This window comes from Podarcis filfolensis (assembly GCF_964270895.1).
Source record: "Podarcis filfolensis genome assembly, chromosome: 6".
NCBI classification, from domain to species: domain Eukaryota; kingdom Metazoa; phylum Chordata; class Lepidosauria; order Squamata; family Lacertidae; genus Podarcis; species Podarcis filfolensis.
Genome location: NC_139609.1, coordinates 71,715,010 through 71,734,971, shown reverse-complemented (window position 1 = coordinate 71,734,971; position 19,962 = coordinate 71,715,010). Strand labels below are relative to the sequence as shown.

The following is a 19,962-nucleotide window of genomic DNA, read 5'->3' as shown; positions in this document are numbered from 1 at the left end:
TCTTCATTTGTGTTGGGAAAGGCTCCTACTTTAAACCCTGGAGAACTGTTGCCAGACAGTGCCTATGCTACTAAGCTACAAGACAGCGTCCCATGGTCATTGCAAATATAGCTAGCGGGTTTCATAACAAATTAAAACAGAAGTGCTCTGAGGACCAGTATGAGCCTGCAGGTTGGACAGAAGTATTTGGGAAGCTGTGCATTCCAAATCCAATTGCAAGAGTCATAAGTTGTTTCTGCCACTATTCTTCATCTCCTCTAGGAGCCTGAGCCTAGATATGCTTCCGCAGTTCAGTGGGGATATTTTCCAAGGAGAGAGTACCTTGGATTTCAGCCTAAGCCGCCGTCCTTCACTTTGTCCAGTATGTCTAAGGCAGGGTTTCCCAAACTTGGGTCTCCAGCTGTTTTTGGACTACAATTCCCATCATCCCTGACCACTTGTACTGCTAATTATCAACCTCCCATCAACCTCTGGGGATCAATATTGACCACTTTGGGAAACCTTGATGTACACAGAAGGCTCCAGGTTTCCATGCAGAAGGTCCAGGTTCTCTAGGTAGCACTGGGAGAGTTTCCCAGCACAATTCCAGAAATGCTCCCATCAGTCTGTGGAAACAGCACTAAAGTAGATGCTCTGATTCGGGATAAGGTAGCTTCCTATGAAGATTTTTGTGAGCCTTCAGCTGCAGTCTGGAGTTGTGCAGTCCACACTGGTCTATCATCTCATCTGCTGTTTGTGTAAACTAGTTGAGAGTGTTAGGTTTAGAAGTTCAAATCCCCATTCAGAGTCACTCCATACTGTATGTGACACTGTTTGACTGATGACTACTTTATCCCTTCACTGCTTGTCCCTAAGGTTTCCGGGAATCCACATCTCCTCTTCATCTTTTGAGTTTAACCATGGAAGACCTGCAGTATATAAATATGGAGTGACTTACAGCTGGATATATTTAGGTCAGGGATGGGAACCTATGGCTCCCATCAGCCCCAGCCAGCATGACCTCTGTTTGTGTTTAAAAGTGTACCTTGGAAATTGCAAGCTTTTTAGGTCCTCTTGGTTTCTTTTGCTTGAGTAGATGGTTTTCCGCACAGATGGTTACTTTCAGTCTCCTTCATGCAGAGTGACAGGTGTGCTGTCTTTTTGAATATTAATTGCAAGAGGAAGAATTGGGTCAAAATGAAATGCTCCAGGGGTCAGGTGCACAGCACACTGGAAGCCATTAAAACATTTGCTGCTGTGTTGGAGAAATATAAGGTGCCTATGTTCTGAACGCAAATAAGTGTGGGGGACACAATTCTGTCCTGTCCACTCCCCAAGCTCTCAGCCTTCATGCTTCTTCTGCTGGTGTGGACAGTAGCAGCCATCTGTAGCAGAAAGGGTTAGTGGAAAGGGTGCTGATAAATTTTTATATTTTTAAAAAAATTGCTGGGATATGTTGGCTGAATGCATACGTGGTTTCTATTAGACCTTGCTCTCTCACAAACTATGATGCGACAATATATTTATTCATAGAATCATAGAGATGGAAGGGACCCAAAGTCATCTAGTCCATCTCCTTCAATGTAGGAATCTCAGCTAAAGCATCCATGACAGATGACCATCCAATCTCTGCTTAAAAACTTCCAAGGAAAGAGAGTCCACAACCTCTTTTGGGAGTCTGTTTCACTGTCACACAGCTCTTACTGTCAGAAAGTTTTTCCGAATGTTTAGTCGGAATCTCTTTTCTTGCAACTTGAAGCCATCGGTTCGAGTCCTACCCTCCAGAACAGGAGAAAACAAGCATGTGACAGCCCTTTAGATATTTGAAGATGTCTATCATATCTCCTCTCAGTCTCCTCTTTTCCAGGCTAAACATGCCCAACTCTTTCAAGTGCTCCTGGTAAGGCTTAGTTTCCAGACCCTTGATCATCCTGGTTGCCCTCTTCCACACATGTTCCAGCTTGTCAACATCCTTGTCAACTGTGGTGCCCAGAATTGGATACAGTATTCCAGGTGTGGTCTGACCAAGGCAGAATAGAGTGGTACTATTACTTCCCTTGATCTGGACGCTATACTACTGTTGATGCAGCCTAGAATAGCGTTAGCTTTTTTTGCTGCTGCATCACACTGTTGACTCTTGTTAAGCTTGTGGTCCACCAAGACCCCTAAATCCCTTTCACATGTACTGCTAGTAAGCCAGGTGTCCCCCATCCTATATTTGTGCATCTGGTTCTTCCTGCCTAAGTGCAGAACCTTACATTTCTCCCTATTGAAATTCATTTTGTTAGCTTGCACCCAGTTCTCCAGTCTGTTAATGTCATTTTGAATTCCCCCGGCTACACTTTGATATGTCACTGAGTTCTAAAAAGAAAAGGCATTTAAGGAGGATTTTTTATAGTGCTCTTTCTGAAGAAATTAATCTTCCTAGGAAATCAGGACATTGGGTAGCCTTACAGGTCAGGAGTTGCTGGTCTCTTTCAGCCTGAGGGTTGCATTGGTTGTTAGCCACAGCATCTATGGCAGCTCTTCTCAGAACAGATTGAGCATTCCAGAATAAAATTGTTAAGATAATGCAGCATTGTTGGGTTTTTCCTTACTGCTTCAACACACAATCTGGCTATTCTTGAGTAGCTTTAACACCCTTTTGTTACTGGTAATGTTTTTATGGTTTAAAAGCCTTACTGCTATCCAGGTTGGCTTGTGTCTATAATAGTTTAGTAAATATAAACCAAATAAACATTGATAGTGTAAAGTACAGCATGTCTTGGTCTGGAAGTGCAGCCATTTTGTTCCGAATGAATCAGGTGTCACTCCTGCCTGTGTTTTCTTCTCTTCCCCTGCAGATCTTGCTCATCTCAGACTATTTCTACGCCTTCCTGCAGAGGGAGTACTACCTCACTCACGGAATCTACTTAATTCGAAAAGACAGGACAGACCCCATGCTGGTTCTCAAATAAAGTTGGCATCTGATGCGACTGCGGGAACAGACAACGGATGATACTTGGGGAGGGGTGGGGAGATACCTTTTTTTGCGTATGGTGAACGGGCTCCTGTTTGGGGAATAACCAATTCAGTGCTGGTACAAAGCGTGATGCAGAGAGCATGAGAACGGGTTGAACAGCCCACCTGGGTGGCCCACAGCCGCATCAGAATCTTCTTGTCACCGCTGCGAATGCCACTCATCAGTTCTGGATAATTCCTTGGGACTTGGTGAAATGCATTTGAACTGACACCAAGGAGGGGTCTTGCATCCAGGCAAGTGACAAGGCCATGGGTGGTGATTTTTTTAATTATTATTATTATTTCTTGGGGAAACTCCTGGGAATTTTCTCCTTGAGGAAAGGAATAACTTCAGCAAGCGTTTATTTGGTTCCTCTTGCTGCTCTGCTTCCATTGCTTGAATTGGCAGTTCGTCTGCCTGATGTACAGGGATCCTTGCACCCTCGGGAGAGAATGGGCAGCAACTCTTGGACACTTATTCTCCTTGCACTGATACTGGAGACTGGGAGGCCCCAAGTATTCTGTGTGCAGTTTTGTGCTCTGGACAAATGGTCAGTTTGATGTGCGTCAGAGTGGAGCTGCCCAGTGGAACCAGCCTGGGAGTCATGGAGATTTGCATTCTGCTGCTTGTAACCCAGGAATTCGGAGGACGTTTGGTGGAATCACCAGGTGGATCAAACTTGTTCACTTTTCTTTAACGGGGTAACACTATGGACGTGCAAATGAATCATTCATGTGCAGTCTTACAAAAAGGAAAATTAAGAGTTACAGAAAACCCAAAGTGAATGCATATTGACCAGAGAGGTCATGGCTGGGCTACATAATCCATTCAGCTTTTAAGATTCATAGGAAAATTATTCTTCCAAGCTCTTCCCAACTGAGGCCAGAAAGCACAAAAGTGGGAGCGCTGTTAATGGAATGTTTGGGCCCAACAGTAGTTATAACCATTACATATTCTACCCAAAGTGTTACTGTTTTAGTAGGAGAAGCAGTAAATTGTGACTGTATTAGAAAAGCAGCTATGCAAAAATGGCTACCCCATCCCACCCGCTTTTAATGCTTGTGTGTTCAGTTGGTTCACTTCCCTTCAGTAACCAAGAGACAGGTATTTTTGTTTGGAGATGGCTGCTATTTCTAACTCTTCTAACCCAGCACAGCTACGGCTAGTTTCTTTCTCTGACATTTTAATTTTACCAATGGTGTGGTTCCCTCACCGGGTAGCCAAACGAGACCCAGCCAAACTCCTAAAGCCCAGAAGAGGCCCAGTGACAAAACCACTCCACCTTTATAACTATAAGCAGAAGAGATTAATTTCAGACCCACTGAATCTGCAATTTAATGTGCCCTCTGTCTTTTTTTTTTTTTTTTGCAAAGTTGCTCCACAGGCTATAGCTTCCTTTCTCTTACAGTGTATTAAAGCAATCTTTCAGAAGGGATTTTTTAAAAATAAAAATAAAAAAGCTTGCCTTATTAAATTGCACTTTTAGTGATTTTCTAAAACGGGTGGGGAAGTTCAGACCCAGGGGCCTTCTTGGAATGCGCCTTTGAATTCTGATGAGCAAGAGGTATTGTCTGGATGGAAGAGAGAGGAGTGTGAAACTAGCCTACCTTACAAAGGCAAAATTTATATTCATTGTTCTGTCCACTTTTTGCCTGTGGCCCCAGCCACCATCAGATGTGGCCCCCGAAGGTTGCCAAGAAAGGAATGTGACCTCTGGCTGAAAAGGGTCCTCCACCCCTAATCTAGAAGACCTCCATAACGGGCTGGCTTTTACCTAGGCAGGGCTTCCAGGACATAACCTTGTCTCAAAGAAGTGCATGGAGACTATGGTACTTGACTCTGAGTTTTGATGGGCTTTCCCAAGAAGACTCTCTTTCAGCTCAACTGTACAGGTGGGTTGGGGGCACAGTGTAACTCAAGCAATATTCCGATGACATTTCCACTCCTGAGTTGTGTGTGCTCCCTGTACCGCCTGTCTCGTTCTCTCCCTCTTTCAGGGTTCATCTGAATTTAGGGCAGATAATATTTTGGGTTTGTCCATCAGATGGCAGGGGGTGTCAGCACAAAGTGATTCCTGATGCTTTCGAGAAGAGCCTTACAGTGGCATCAGGGAAGGCGTGTTACCTTTATTTCCCCCTTTTTGTCTCCCCCTACACACCTTAAAATAAAATAAAAAAGCCACCAACTCTCAGCAGCTTGGACAGGATGACAAGAGAGCTCTGAGCTTCCTTCCTGAAAAGATGCAAGCAGAGGTGGATTTAGGGGACCATGACTGGTGCGGTCGCACTGGGTGCAGATTGCCAACCAGGGGCACCACAACTATGATTTACAACGGAGTGTGAGAGGTGAAGGGGCACCAAATTTTGGGATCGCACAGGCTGCCGCTGAAATTTGAGACCCCAAGATCCACCATTGATGCAAGCGTGTATGAGGAGCACTTCTAAATTTGAAAGCGGTCAGAAGCTCCCTCACCCCACCACTGCCCTTGTGCCTCCTAAACGACCACCTCCCAATATGCCGCCAGTAAACAAGGTGATGAATTGAAGGTTGGCTGTTTCAGGGCCCCACCACCCTTATGTTCATGCTAACTACATGTGTATAGACTCAGTGCATGCACCCAGGTTGGGGTGCAGGACCCTGTACCGGGATCCAGCTCGTCCACCGCCTTCTTGCATGCACCTCCACTCCACGAGCATTTGGTTCACTTCCGTTGCAGGTAAAATGTCTGGCTTTTCCAACACTCTTGTCGCCGTTGAAGAACCTGCCAGGGGTACGCAACCTGACCAAGGTTCAGAAAATTCTGACGAAAAACGGCAGTCATAGCGGTTTAAGCACTGTGCATTGTGAGGCAGGCATCTTATATTTACAACCATTTTTGTGTCTCACCAAGGCATTTTATAAATGTATGGTATTGGCTGCTCGTGTGAAAAAATTCAAGGGTATTGCAAGGATGTAGCTTTTTCTGGTTTGGATAAAATTGGGGGATTTCGGGTTCCTATTTTAATCAGCCATTTACTGAGGGTATGTTTTGCAACACAACACTCTTGGGTGGATTGATGCCTCCCTGGTTGAGCCTGTTTCCCAAAAGAAAAATATCAATTTTCAGCGCTCAACAGCAGTGGAAGACAATAAACGGGGGAGGGAGCCTCTGTGAATGTTGCATGTGTTTATGAAGTACTGCTGCATCTGTTTGATGTGCTACTGTGTGTGTGTGTGTGTGTGTGTGTGTAAGAGAGGCTGAGAGGCCACATTCAAACCATGCATTTATCATAGTCTCTGGTTTTGTAGTCTCTGGCTTGGCTCACCGTAGTGCTCTTCTCAAGGCATGATCACCTGACTGCGAGAACAATGGACTACATTACAGGGTTGTCGTAAGCCAGGCATGACTAAACTTGGCCCTCCAGCTGTTTTGGGACTACAATTCCCATCATTCCTAACCACTGGTCCTGTTAGCTAGGGATGATGGGAGTTGTAGTCCCAAAACAGCTGGAGGGCCAAGGTTGGCCATGCCTGTGTAAGCCATTATGCCTCAGCATTACCATCACCCTTTGGGGGCAGTATGGGAATCGCAAGAACAAATGACACTGTATGCCTAGTCTACTTTTTGAACCAAAGGTCAAAAATAATAAAAGATGGCCTACCTTACAGGGTTTGGCATAAAGGTTGCTAGGATATGTGACATGCTTTAACCAACGTAAAAGTGAAGCATAAATACTATTATAGAGTTGTCGTTTGTTAAAAACATCTGGTTCTGCCCAGCTGTTGAACATCCCCGATTGTCACTGATGCTTCAGAATGTTGCAGTCCACCGAACAAAATGGACGTCCTTCATTTGAGTCCAAATGTATCACTTATTTAGGGGAAAGCATAAGCTGGCAGAGCAGTCTGAGCCATGTGTCAGCATTACCTGATAGCTTTTGGCTTTCAAAATGGCTGCCTTGTCAGAAGACTTAAGCCCTTGGTTGTGAACGGGAAAACTGATCAATTGGCAGAAAGATTACCGTGGTCTGCAATACAGTTCATTTCCCTCTCAGCTGGTCTGCCCCTTTCACTTATGGGCGTTTTGAGGATTCATGCTGTCTTTGTAAACTGGAGAATGACCACTGCCTCAGGTGCATTATTCTATTTAGGACTGAGAGTGGAATGATGGTCTAATGGTATTTATATTATTTGCAGTACATAAGAGATAATTGGAAGCTGACATTGGAAGTGTGCATGTGTAATGGTTAGTTGAGAGTGTCTCTAGGCCGTCCTTACCCAAGGGCTATTAAAACCTTTTAGCTAAATGTAATTAATGTAACATAATATTTCCCCCTGCTTTAGCTCGGCGGTGTCCTGATTCTAGAGTTTCTCTCCCCATCCCCCTCCTTTTCATCCTCTTAAATCCTAATCTGGGCTGGCATGCAGAAGCCCTGGAGCTGCAGCATCTTGGCACTGAGCGGTTGCCATGGCATCAGCCATTTTGTTTCCAATGTGAACCGTGTAGAATAATTTGAGGCTTGCACTTGTCCTTCTCCAATGCAGGTGGCCATTTTTGCAGAGGGTCAATAACTTGCTAGGCTGCACACATACCCCCCCAAGAAGTGAAAAAGGAGGTTGTTTAGGGGGAGAGGAAAAGAGAAAGAGAACCAGGTATGTTAGAATGAGAGGAAGAGGCAAGTCAAGAAGCAGGAGAATGTTTGGTATGGATTTGGTACAGAATTATAGGGCAAGTTTTAGACCCAACCTACGTCGTCGGACCTGTTGCTTACCAATGTGGATCATAGCCAACACTCACATGCAATGAAAGATGGATGGCAAGCAGCTGGCAATCTTCCTTTTAGAGCATCTTACTATTGCTGATCTCATGGAGGGATCTTTGATGAGCTTCCAAAAAACCCTAGGGTTTCTCACAGCGCAGTTTGTGAATGGCAGGAGTTGAATCTGGACCTGGATTCCTAATGACTGTACTAGCACGACATCCCAAATTAGTTTGGGTCCGTAAGCTCAGGACAGGTCAAACTCAGGCTTCCCAAGCGGGGCAAGGGCTATGAGGAGCAGCAATGTACTGAATTGGGATGACTTTTAACAGGGAAGGGTTTGTTCTAATAACGAGATTGCTTTCCTACACATGGAAGGATCTGTACAGCAGGCTGTCAAGCTGGCAGGCTATAAAAGCTATACGGCATGAATAAATTGGTGCCAGCAGCCATGGGGAAGTGGCTTCTGCCTGCACCGAGGAGGATGAAAGTGTTGCTGAGCTATTTTCTCACAGAACGGAAGGCATGGTTGCACAAAGCGGGGGGCGGGGGGGGGGGAGCTGGTGTGTTCAGAGGCTCCCACCCAGATAGGAACTACATTGCTTCACTGTACGACTGGTACTATCCAATTCTGTTCCAAGATTTTAATTGTAAACCTGTTGCTGGTCGACATGCTGCACTCAGCAGTTTTTCTTGTGGGCGTGATGTATTTTGTGAATCTGCTCAAGGAAAGAAGTTGGCATTTGGCAGCAAATTCAGTCTTAACTTTTGTAAGCATATTTCTAACCCTTATGGCTGCCAACGTAGGCTTTAAAAGGTGTTTGCAATTGCGGGTGAATTCTAAAAAGCCAGGAGGAGTTCTGGGGTGGGGGGGTGGGGGCTCTCCGCATTACTCAATGGTCCTATGAGAAGCAAAAGTAGAATAAATGGTGCAAATTGACAATTTGCATCACTTATACTAATAATTATTAATTATACCCTGCCCATCTGGCTGGGTTTCCCCAGCCACTCTGGGCGGCTTCCAAGAAAATGTTTAAAATACAATAAAACATCAAACATTTAAAACTTCCCTAAACGGCGCTGCCTTCAGATGATAATAATAATAATAATAATAATAATAATAATAATAAAAATAATAAAAATACAGTAAAATATCACACGTTAAAAACTTCCCTGAACAGGGCTGCCTTAAGATGTCTTCTGAATGTCAGGTAGTTGTTTATCGCTTTGACATTTGCTGGAAGGGCGTTCCACAGGGCGGGCGCCACTACCGAGAAGGCCCTCTGCCTGGTTCCCTGTAGCTTTGCTTCTCGCAATGAGGGAACCGCCAGAAGGCCCTCAGTGCTGGACCTCAGCGTCCGGGCAGAATGATGGGGGTGGAGACGCTCCTTCAGGTATACTGGACCGAGGCCATTTAGGGCTTTAAAGGTCAGCACCAACACTTTGAATTGTTTTCTAAAAGTCAGGTAGTTGTTTATTTCCTTGACATCTAATGGGAGGGTGTTCCACAAGGTGGGCGCCACTACTGAGAAGGCCCTCATGGTGTTGAGACCTTTGAGCCTATGCACAGTTACGCTGTCAACATGAGTTAGAGCATGTAGCCTGGCTTCTCATAGATCTCCCAATAGCAGCAACTGTGAACTTGAAGGCAAGTTTCAAAGATACAGGAAGCATATGTGACACAAGACCTCATAGGTCTCATGTATCACACTGCTCTCATGAGAAGATCTCCTTTGGGAGCTTTCTATATTTACAGGAGCAATGCCTAACTTAGCACAACCAAGTCTGTTGCTGCATTTCTCTTCCTTTAAGAGACCTAAAGTTCAGCTTTTCCCCTTTGCCTCTTCTGTGTGGTCTTACAGACATCTGAAGGCAGCCCTTTTTAGGGAAGCTTTTAATGTTTAATAGGTTATTGTATTTTAATATTCTGTTGGAAGCCGCCCAGAGTGGCTGGAGAAACCCAGCCAGATGGGCAGGGTATAAATAAAATATATTAATAATAATAATAATAAATAATAATGATGATGATGATGATGATGATGATGTACCTGTGCAGAATGGCACGGTTCTTCCCACTTTCTGCTTTGCTCATGTGGCAAAGGGAATGAAATTACTAGTGGCACCAAACGGCTCAATTGCATTTGTTGTGTGTGTGGCCCTTTCTGAGCACCTGAAAGGGCTAATAGTCGAAGAGGTTTACAGTAGTCAGTGAGCCTCATGCCTCCCCATCACTGCAGCAGAGCTCATGAACAAGAACAAGAACTACATTACAGCTTGGTTCCTTGGGGTACTGAGGAAGTCCTTTAGACACCTATGAGTCTCAACCAGCAGGGCTAAGGGCAAGGGACGTTGGGAGTTATAGTCACAGAGGTTCCCAATCCCCAGACAGTAACAAGGGAACAGGCCTAATAGGCCCAGAAGCCATCTTCTGGTTTACTAAAAAAAACCCCAGTGGTTCCATTAGCCAAATACATTCTCTAGGGCTGCAGTGTGTAGATGTGTAATTCTCTTCCCGGGGCTAGTTTAATCTCCCACTTGCTAATAAAACTGAATTACTGTGTCATGATATGATGCACATCTAAACATTGTGTCACTGACATGAAAAGTTTGGAAAGCTCTACTCCAGGGCTACAAAATTGCACAGAGGTTTGTGCACATGTTCCATTTACAGCTCCATTTACACTGCACAACTAGGTTCAGCATTTCCGTGGAAGTTTGTGGCACAAGGACACAAGCAGAGAACAGGCGTGCTCTCACGACTCCTCGTCACCAGCTCCTTTCAGTCTGACTGTATGGTATGTCTGAGATTGGAGCAGATGAAATCTACTGCTCTGACAACAAGACACAATTTTAACTTATCTTTATTTATATAGTTATTTGTATAGATTCAACTGGGTGGGGAGTTTTTCCTGTCATACACACACGTTTTTGGTATCATAAATTTAAAAAAAGAGAGGAAAAAAGCAATATAAATCAGTACATTCCTTGAGTGAATGGTCTGCTTGCCACAATGGGACAAAGAAAATTAGAAAAAAAGGAAAAGAAACTCGTGCATGCAAGAAAGGAGAGGGGCTGGCTTTAAAAAACGAAACAAAAACAATCCTAAAAAGGCAAGTATAAATATCGACAGAGACACAGCACAGGGTACGGCAGATCTGTGAAAATTAAGCTAATTCCACGCTCACCTCTACTACGTTTTAAAGTGCAAAGAAGCTTGGGCTTGGTTTGTTTGTTTTTCAAAATCTACATAATACAAGCAAATTATATTCCCCCGTCGTGCTTACAAAATAAAATAAATCTAAGAGATATACATTATACACAGTCCTGTAGAAGACGCCTACATCTACTCTGTAGCACCAAGAATTGATATGCAAGTAATTAAAAACGCAAGAGCAGTGGTAGTTATTTGTTTTTGTTTGTTTGCCTTCAGATTTCTGGCCCTTTAATAAAAGTTCAGCGGATAAGCCCCTCCCCTTGCTGTAGCGGTGGCGTTTTGCTTCCTCCGCCTGCCACAAGCTCCATCAATTTGGCATTGGACTAAGAAAAAAGGACATGATGACAATAGAGACAGAAAAGGAGACAGATAAAGCGCACGCAGCGGGGAAGGAAGGGGGACGCAACCAGTGTTCCACACGGGGGGTCAAGGGCAAGGAAGTAGAGACTTGTGGGTCACGCAATCATACACACACAGAACTAGCTTGGTCTGTTGCACTGCAAAGGTGGAGGCACACCAGTTGCTTTTTGTGCTGCTCCCGAGCCACAGGCCTCTGTCTGCACTGGTGTGCCAAGGGGGGGGGAGGGGGAGTGTTGGGGAGGCAGGGATGTCAACGCAACAGTTTGTGGAGTCAGTCCTCTGGTGCGGACAGGCGCTCAGTAGCCAAAGGTCTCCTGCGAGGCATAGACCATGTAGAGGAAGCCGTCTTCGTCCTTCTCTTGCTCATAGATCTCAGAGATAGGGGTGGAAACGCTCACCATGCTGTGCTGGTTCACCAACAGGAAGAAGGCCTGGGTGGGATTCAGCTGCAGCCGGCGACTGGTGGAGAGGGGCAGAAGGAAGTTCAGGATTAATCAATTTATTCCATTTCTGTGCTGCCCTTCGCCCGAGGGTCACAGGGCAGTTTACAGTGGAACAACACAAAAACACACAAACCAAAATAATAACATACCTGAGCACAACAAACACAGTTTAAAGGGCCATAGGTTGTTTAATTAGCCAAAGCTTGGGAGAAGAGGGATGTTTTGGCCTGGTACCCAAGGATATGTAATGAAGGCATCTGGCGGGCCTCCCTGGGGAGAGCATTCCACAAGTGTGGGGCCACTGCAGAAAAGGCCTGCTCTCATGTTGCCGCCCTCTGTGTCCCACGTAAAGAGGGCACATGAAGAAGGGCCTCCGATGATGATTGCAGGGTCCAGGTCAGTTCATATGAGAGAAGGTGGTCCTTGGGTCCTTGAGGTATTGCAGTCCTGAGCTGTTTAAGCTTTATAGGTCAAAACTGGCAATTTGAATTGGGCCCGGAAACTAAATTGGCTGCCAGTGCAATTGGGCCAGGAGTGGCATTAAATGCTCAAACTGTCTTCCTCCAGTGAGCAACTCGGCTTCTGAATTCTGTACTGGCTAAACTTTCCAAACCGTCTTCAGTGGCAGCCCCATTTATAATATGCTGCAGTAATCTAACCTAGGAGCAGTTACTTCAGCAGAGCTAACAGGCGGACCTGCACTGTGGAATCCAATTCACTTATTTGTTCAGACCCAAAGATGCCACAAATAGCTCAAAAGAGAGAGATGGCATCTTTTGGTGGCAAACCTAGTCGGCATCTGGAGTGCCTACAGATCTGATGATGGTATAGATTCAGGGAAATATCCTTTCTGCTTCCCCCAAGCAGCAGCACTACCTGCTGTTCCTTCAGCTCATTAAGTCAGTGCATGATGAGAAGCCACGCTGCACCCTTTGCAGCTGCCCCATCACCCTTCTAATTCACAGAAGAGGACTGCCCTATCCCCATGTCCTACTTTAGGAAGCTAGTTAGAAGGGCAAGGAAGGGCAAGCTGTTCCCATGCCAAAAAAATAACCCTTGATTTGCACTATCAGGAGCAGATCACAGCTGGCTGCTTTGAGGCCTTTCACTTACCGGATTATTTTTACCAATTCACTCATGTTGACATGGTCAGGGACTAGGAATTTGGTCTTATCCAGCACAGGCAGCTGCTTCTCCCCCTTGTATCTTTCAATAATGACCTGATGAGAGAGAAATGGGCGCAGTCAGGTTTCTTCTTATCCAGCTCTATCACCGCAGCCCTTAAGGAGACAGCCTTTCAAACAGCAAACAAACCCAAGGATGTGAAGATAATTAAAAATCAAGAACCAAACCACATCAAAGCTTTTCCCAATTGGCACCTTGAAGTCAGGAGTGCCTTCTGTCTGGTTTTACAAGAACCCCTTTTGAAAGCTGTACTGTAATCAACAAAGTGAATGCTGACTCCACATTCGGTCTTGCTCCTCTCTCCTTCAGATTGCTTGCGCCAACCTTCTTAAAACTTATTTTAAATGATAGCCTGAACATTCAGTCATTAGCATGTTTGTTCCATATCTTATTTGTAAAAGCAGACAAATGAAAAGTTAAAAAGAAAATTATTTCCATGATCTTGAGCGAAAGCCAGCATTTTTTAAAAAAAGTGTTTTATTGGCTCGTTCACTGCTCAAATTATATGTGCCTGTCCACAGCCTTAGCATCAGTGAGAATTCAGTAGGCCCAGGTCCCCTTTGGCGTTGTGTACAACACAAAATGTATGCCACTGCTCACAAAAAGGAGAATCTTCTGAATCAATAAAGGCAACAAGATGGTGCGACAGCCACTCGGCAGTGAAGCACAGAGATGGCACAGCTCTGTGGCATGGTGATGGTGGTAATAATAATTAATAAGAATAATAATTTTATTCATTCATACATACATACATACTTACATACATACTTCCCCAGCCACTCTGGGCGGCTTCCAACAAAATATTAAAATACAATAGTCCTTCAGATATTAAAAGCTTCCCTAAAGCTTTTGATGATGACACGGAAGGACCACCAAGTTGATATTTAAAAGGCAAATGTGAAGGCGCTGGCAGTAAGCAGCCACCTCAGATCTGCTGAGTCTCCATCTTTTCCCCTCCCACTACCTCAAATTTTGAAATGCGACCACTGGTTCAACCCCTGGACAGAAGAAATCCTTTTAAGCATCCATATTCACTAGTGTCACAAACTCAAAGCCACACAACTGCCATTTTTGTTTAAATACAGTGGTACCTCGGGTTAAGAACTTTGCTTCAGGAAGAGAACAGAAATCACACAGCAGTGGCGCAGCGGCAGCGGGAGGCCCCATTAGCTGAAGTGGTACCTCACGTTAAGAACAGTTGCAGGTTAAGAACTGTTACGGAAAGGGGGGGGGGCATGTCTTCTTCACCTTCTTCTTCGCTACAATATATCAATTTATTTCCAATTGTCAATGTCAAAAGGGACTAAAATTTATAAAATTCATAGAAAATCAACGTGCCAATTTGCTCAATTTCTCTAGGACTCCATCACACCTCCCCTGTCCTCCATAATCCCTCAAGCAAGGTGTCAAGACCCTAATCCTGTCAAATCACTCTGCCAAGCCTTTCCTCCGGGCAATGCCAGGTGGCAGACTATGCATACATGGACCATTGTCTTCTCATCACCGGCACTCAGGATGTGCTTATCTGCGCATATCTCCAGCTCTGCATATTCCCCCCTCCCTCCTCCATATGTTAATCCGGTGTAACCCAACCTCTCCTTAATGTATTCATGATGTAATCTGTGTAACCCAACCTTTCCTTAATGTATTCATGATGTAACTGGGATGTGTTTTGCACTGTATTCTGGGACATGGGGGGAGTTTCAAAAGTTCATGTCACCCCTTTCTCGCTGTTCAATCTTGCCTTGAACCTGTTGCGCAATAAACTTGGATCTTCTGCAATTTGCTCCTGTCCGGCTGAGCTCATTTTCTTCCGCAGGGACCCACGGACTTAGTCCGATGAGCTGGGTGGCAGAGTAGCCCCGCACCCAGATTTTAGCCGTAACAGAACGGACCTCTAGAACGAATTAAGTTCATAACCTGAAGTACCACTGTACTATGAAATAAAAGGTATCCCTGATGGGGCTTTACAGAGGGGCAGGGCTGCTTCATCCACAGACCTGCCATGCATGAAAGCCAAAGCAACAGGTGGAGGGGCAAGCAGACCACAATGCCGGCCTGGAGCTGGCACAGCAATTTGGCACAGACTGGGATCAATACCATTAAACAGCTTTTATCCAAACTGAAGGCATAGTTCAACTCTAAGCAGTAAGTGGATTTTGTTTTTCACCTACATGTACGGTATATGCTAGTGTACTGGAAGAAGCAAAGATCACAAGTGTCAAAGCAATGATTCTTCAACATCAATTTCAATTGACTGGTCATGTTGTGCAGATCCCTGATTGTCGTCATCCAAATCAACTACTCTATTCCGAACTTTAAAATGTAAAGCGTAATTTTGGTGGTCAACAAAAGAGGTTTAAAGACTCTCTCAAGGCAAATCTTTAAAAATGTAGTATAAACACCGACTGGTCTAGGAGGACTCCAATCGCAGAACAGCCTTTACCAAAGGGGTCATGGACTTGAAGACGCTCGGACTCAGGATGAAAGGGAGAAGAGGAAGGCATGTTTGGCAAACCCTCACCGTGATCAACTCCCGCCCGGAAACCTATGTCCCCACTGTGGAAGGACATGTGGATCCAGAATTGGCCTCCACAGTCACTTACGGACTCAACTGTTAAGACCGTGTTCATGGAAGACAATCTTACTCAGCTACGAGTGATCACCAAAGAAGATGATTATGCATCCATCATACATATACATATATGTGCATTTGTATGTATGTGCCTCTCATAACCAAATAAGCTGCTCACTAATCTTGTTATTCTCATAGTCCTTACTTGCATATTCTTGTGATCACTGAAATCTAATGTGCCAACATTGCATTTACCTATTTACAAACTGAGCTGAGCAGAACGTGCTGTTTAACCATGACTATGCCCACCCTCCAAAAAGAAACGTCTTCTGGGGTTTCTGACAACCCTCTGAAGCAGATTTGGAAGGGGTTCCCGTGGAGAGAAACTACCACTGTGCAGGCAGCAGCCCTTCTGCTAAATACAACCCAGTATGCATCTGAATGAATATCAGTTACTGAGGGACATAAATGACACAGGTCGGGTGTTGCTGCATTCATGTGGGCTTCCCAGAGGCATCTGGTTTTTGTTTCATCAACCCCTTTTGGGGAATTAATTTGATTCAGTGTTGGCCATATGTTCTGTATTTTATGATGTTTTGATGCTTGCATAGTACACTTCCATGGTATTTTTCTCAGGCGTTGGCAGCTCACAAATACTCGTATAAATAAATAAAAATCTGGCTGGTTAATATTAGAGGAGAATGCTAAATTGGATGGGCCTCTGATCTGCTCCAGCTTCTTAACATCATTTCATTTACAGACCCAAGAAGCTATATAGGTACGTAATGGGGAAGGCCCTGATCCCCAATTACTGGTGTGTGGGAATGGTTTGGTTTGCTCGCTAGTTAGGAAAAGGAACTCTGCACATCCTCAGTAGTTCTGCTGCTTCACTAGATGGTCCTCAGGGTGCCTTCCAACTCTACGATTCTATATATGCTCAAGGGCTGGGCCCCAAAACTGAAAACAGGTTCTGGGGCTGAGTTCCAGCTGAATGCTGATCCTCCCTCATTCACTCCCCACTTTCAGTCCAGATTTTATTTTTATCTCTCCTTCTAGGAACAGAAGTGCTATTTCAACAGAAAATGTCTGAAACCTTTTTTTACAGATAATAAATGCAGTTATTGTGCGAATGCATGATTGTTTGCAAAAAAAGGGGGTGTCCTAGTGTAAGAATTGGCCTTAAAAGATCAGGCCAAGGTCCATCTGGCCCAGACGTCCATCTGAACCACTGCCAACCAGCTGCCTTTGGGAAGAGCCAAGAAGCAAGGCATTCAAATACATGTTCAGGGCATTGAACCACGTCTGTTCAATGTCTCCTTGCCATGCAGTTATTAAAAAGCATAGTGAATAATCGCCTTCAATCAGAGCCTTTTAGGATACAATGGATGTTGCCCTTCTGCTCCTTGCCAAGGGTCCTTCCAGATGGGAGCTTATTGTAGATTTGGTGTGGCTCATGCCTGCAAAAAAATTTTCCCCCAGCATCCACACAATGATACCACTGTCAAAATGCCAACCCATACTTTTAAAGTATTTAATCCAGATTTTCCTTCACTGCAGAAAATCTACTAAGTAAAAACTACCCATTATATATCTGTAGTATGGAAGCTCATTGTTTCCTTCTGTCTCTCTCCCTCTCTCTGGTAGCTAATTTGGGGTGTGTGTATGTGTTGCCAGTCTGATAGGTGGCCTCTACTGCCACAGCCCTACTTACATTTGCTCCCTGAGTCAGTACAACCCAGCCATTTTATTTCCAGCAGCCCCAAAGATACTAGAATGCCTAATTCCATCAACTGTTGCATAATGAGGGCATGTTTGAATTTCAATGACCCATTCTCTCAAGATCTCAACGTGGGGGATAATTTTGGGGACTGTAATGATGGTATATAAACCAGCCTTTAGATTAATAATAATAATAATAATAATAATAATAATAATAATAATAATAATATAGTGCCTTTGCACAAGGCCTTTTCATCACTCTTGCACAAACCTTAACCAGGAAACTATCAGTTCTCAAACTTAATCTTTTTCCGGGAGTCCGTTCGACTCCCGAAACGGTTTGGAAACCAAGGCACAGCTTTCAATTGGCTGCAAGAGCTTTCTGCACTCAAGCGGACCCCACGTCGAACATTTGGCTTCCGAAAAATGTTTGCAAACTGGAACACTTACTTACGGTTTTGCGGCATTTGGGAGCCGATTTGTTTGGCAACCAAGCCATTCGGGAACCAAGATGCCACTGTTTTGTGAAATGTGATAACTAACATTTGCTTTTGCGCTTGGGTGCACTACATAGGATTTTTCATTTTAAAGGTGTGCAGGTACACAGAGAGATACAGAAACACCTGCATGCGTGTCCCCAGACTGAAAAAGGGTAGTGAAGGATAGAGTGAGAGTGTCTGAAGGGGTGGCACACATCTGCCTGCACAGATGGTGATAAGTGCCTATCTACTGTCAACCTTCTGAGTTTAGGAAATCCTTATGTTCTACTATTAGACAAATGGAAGATGACAAGAGCACAGCATAAGCGTTGCTGGCTTCAATAGCTTCCTCTCTGGATCCTCACCATTCATCTTCCTCTCTGCTAAAGTCCTTACCGGTGTCTAATGGCAACAGTAGGAGATAAGAGGCATCCTTTTAATTACCAATCCCACCCACCATCCTCACAGGAGGAAATCATTCCTGCTGCAATGAGAGTAGGCAGAGTAGGAGCCCTTGCTGTTTCTGCTGCTGTTGTCTACAGCTTGGAGATTACAGTGACAGCTGATGACATTCAGAGATTTATGGCAAGACTCTGTTTCTGCACCCGTGGGCTGAGAGGCACCCAGGAGAAGTGAATGGGAGACTGCTTACTACAGCAAATTTGCTACTCGCTTAGCTCTAACAGCATCCTGGGTGCCCTAAGGGATACAGAGGTGACACAACTCCAGGCTTATTTATCTACAATCTAAGCATTGCAGGCAGGACAAAAAATGAAGGATGGAGAGGACTTTGGTGGGGGAACAGAGAATAAGGAGATGTTGCTTTCTCTCTCAAAATTCTAGAGGCCAGGGTCATCCAATGAAACTGAGTAGAGGGAGAATCAAGACAGACTATTAGGCTGAGGGTGGCATGATATTAAGGTAGGAAAGGGAGTTTTTTATATACAGTGGTACCTCGGGTTACAGATGCTTCAGGTTACAGACTCTGCTAACCCAGAAATAGTACCTTGGGTTAAGAACTTTGCTTGAGGATGAGAACAGAAACTGCGTGGTGGCGTCACAGTGGCAGTGGGAGGCCCCATTAGATAAAGTGGTACCTCAGGTTAAGAACAGTATCAGGTTAAGTACGGACCTTCAGAACTAATTAAGTTCTTAACCCGAGGTACCACTGTATATACCAAAGGCAGTTGTCTTCATTCTTAAGGAAGAGCATGGATTAAGACGGAAGTGGGGGAAAGGGAGACAATAAATGAGGTATAGAGTCGGACAAGAAAGAATGTGAACCTTATGCAAAAGCTCCAGAAAAAAATAGTTTAGGGTCTCTGAGTCTTCATGCATGAACACTTGAAATGTGCTAACATCACAGTGCAGCAACAGAGCAGCATTGACGACATGCACACACAGACTGAGTGTGGACCTGTGGAAAGTTGTCAGTTGAAAGCAACCTTAGGAATAAGTGCAGAAAAAGAAGAAGCTGAAGGTGTGTGTGTGTGTGTGTGTGTGTGTGTGTGTGTGAGAGAGAGAGAGAGAGAGAGAGAGAGAGAGAAGCAGAACTGAACAATGACACAGAAGTGTGGAGTGGCAGGCGATGGGCAATAGATAAGGATTATGCGTTCTGCTTTCAAACACATTCAGGTTAAGAGTATGGCATGACTGAGATGGCTAGGATGAAATTTCAGAGCCAGCTAGAGATACTGTATTGAGCAGAGGAGGTGGGGGAAATGTCAAGAGCAGAAAGTTAAATTTGTGGTTGAAGGAAATTATCTAATGTTTTTTTCTCAAGCGGCACTTAAATCTCTTTCTTTGTGTGCTTCCCCATGTTTGCAAAGTAGATGGAGATCTTGACAGTGACCAGAACAGTGTTGTTGTTTTTTCTTCGAACTATGTTGCTTGGATCCCTGGGGATCCCTGGAAAGTAACAGGGGGTTCCTCAAGGAAAATATCAGTAATGGCGGATACGTCTTCTGGAAAGGCAGCTTGCCCACCAGTGATTTTTCCTCTGCAATGTGCAGCTACAGAAGAATGCTGTACATGTTCTCGGCTGCATTTGTAGTTCTGGCAAGGGCGATGGCAAGACCCAACATGCCTTGCTAGCACCATGCATCAGATGAGTGTGCGTCCTAGAACACATACCCAAATCCTTTGCAGTGTGCATGAGATCCTTGGAAGACTTTAGAAACAGATCCCTCAAGATTGAAAGACTGCAAAACCGCTCAGCTAAAACACTGATTTGCAAAGGGCGCTCTTTTCCTTTTTTAAAAAAAGCAT

At 44.6% G+C, this 19,962-nt stretch overlaps 2 protein-coding genes across 2 annotated transcripts in view; one reads left to right on the top strand and one right to left on the bottom strand.

Annotated features, from left to right (window-relative positions):
• The window catches only part of PIGU (phosphatidylinositol glycan anchor biosynthesis class U), a 28,224-nt gene extending 23,770 nt beyond the window's left edge, over positions 1-4,454 (top strand). The window contains exon 12 of the mRNA XM_083618918.1: positions 2,823-4,454. Within this exon, the coding sequence (XP_083475044.1) occupies positions 2,823-2,936 (114 nt within the window). The 3' untranslated portion in view covers positions 2,937-4,454. The remainder of the gene's footprint in view (positions 1-2,822) is intronic.
• Positions 4,455-10,564: 6,110 nt separating this feature from the next.
• Positions 10,565-19,962, bottom strand: part of MAP1LC3A (microtubule associated protein 1 light chain 3 alpha) — a 36,414-nt gene continuing 27,016 nt past the window's right edge. Inside the window, exons 3-4 of the mRNA XM_083619290.1 lie at positions 12,850-12,956; positions 10,565-11,752 (exon numbers count right to left, since the gene is read on the bottom strand). Coding sequence (XP_083475416.1) covers positions 11,590-11,752; positions 12,850-12,956 — 270 coding nt within the window. The 3' untranslated portion in view covers positions 10,565-11,589. The remainder of the gene's footprint in view (positions 11,753-12,849; positions 12,957-19,962) is intronic.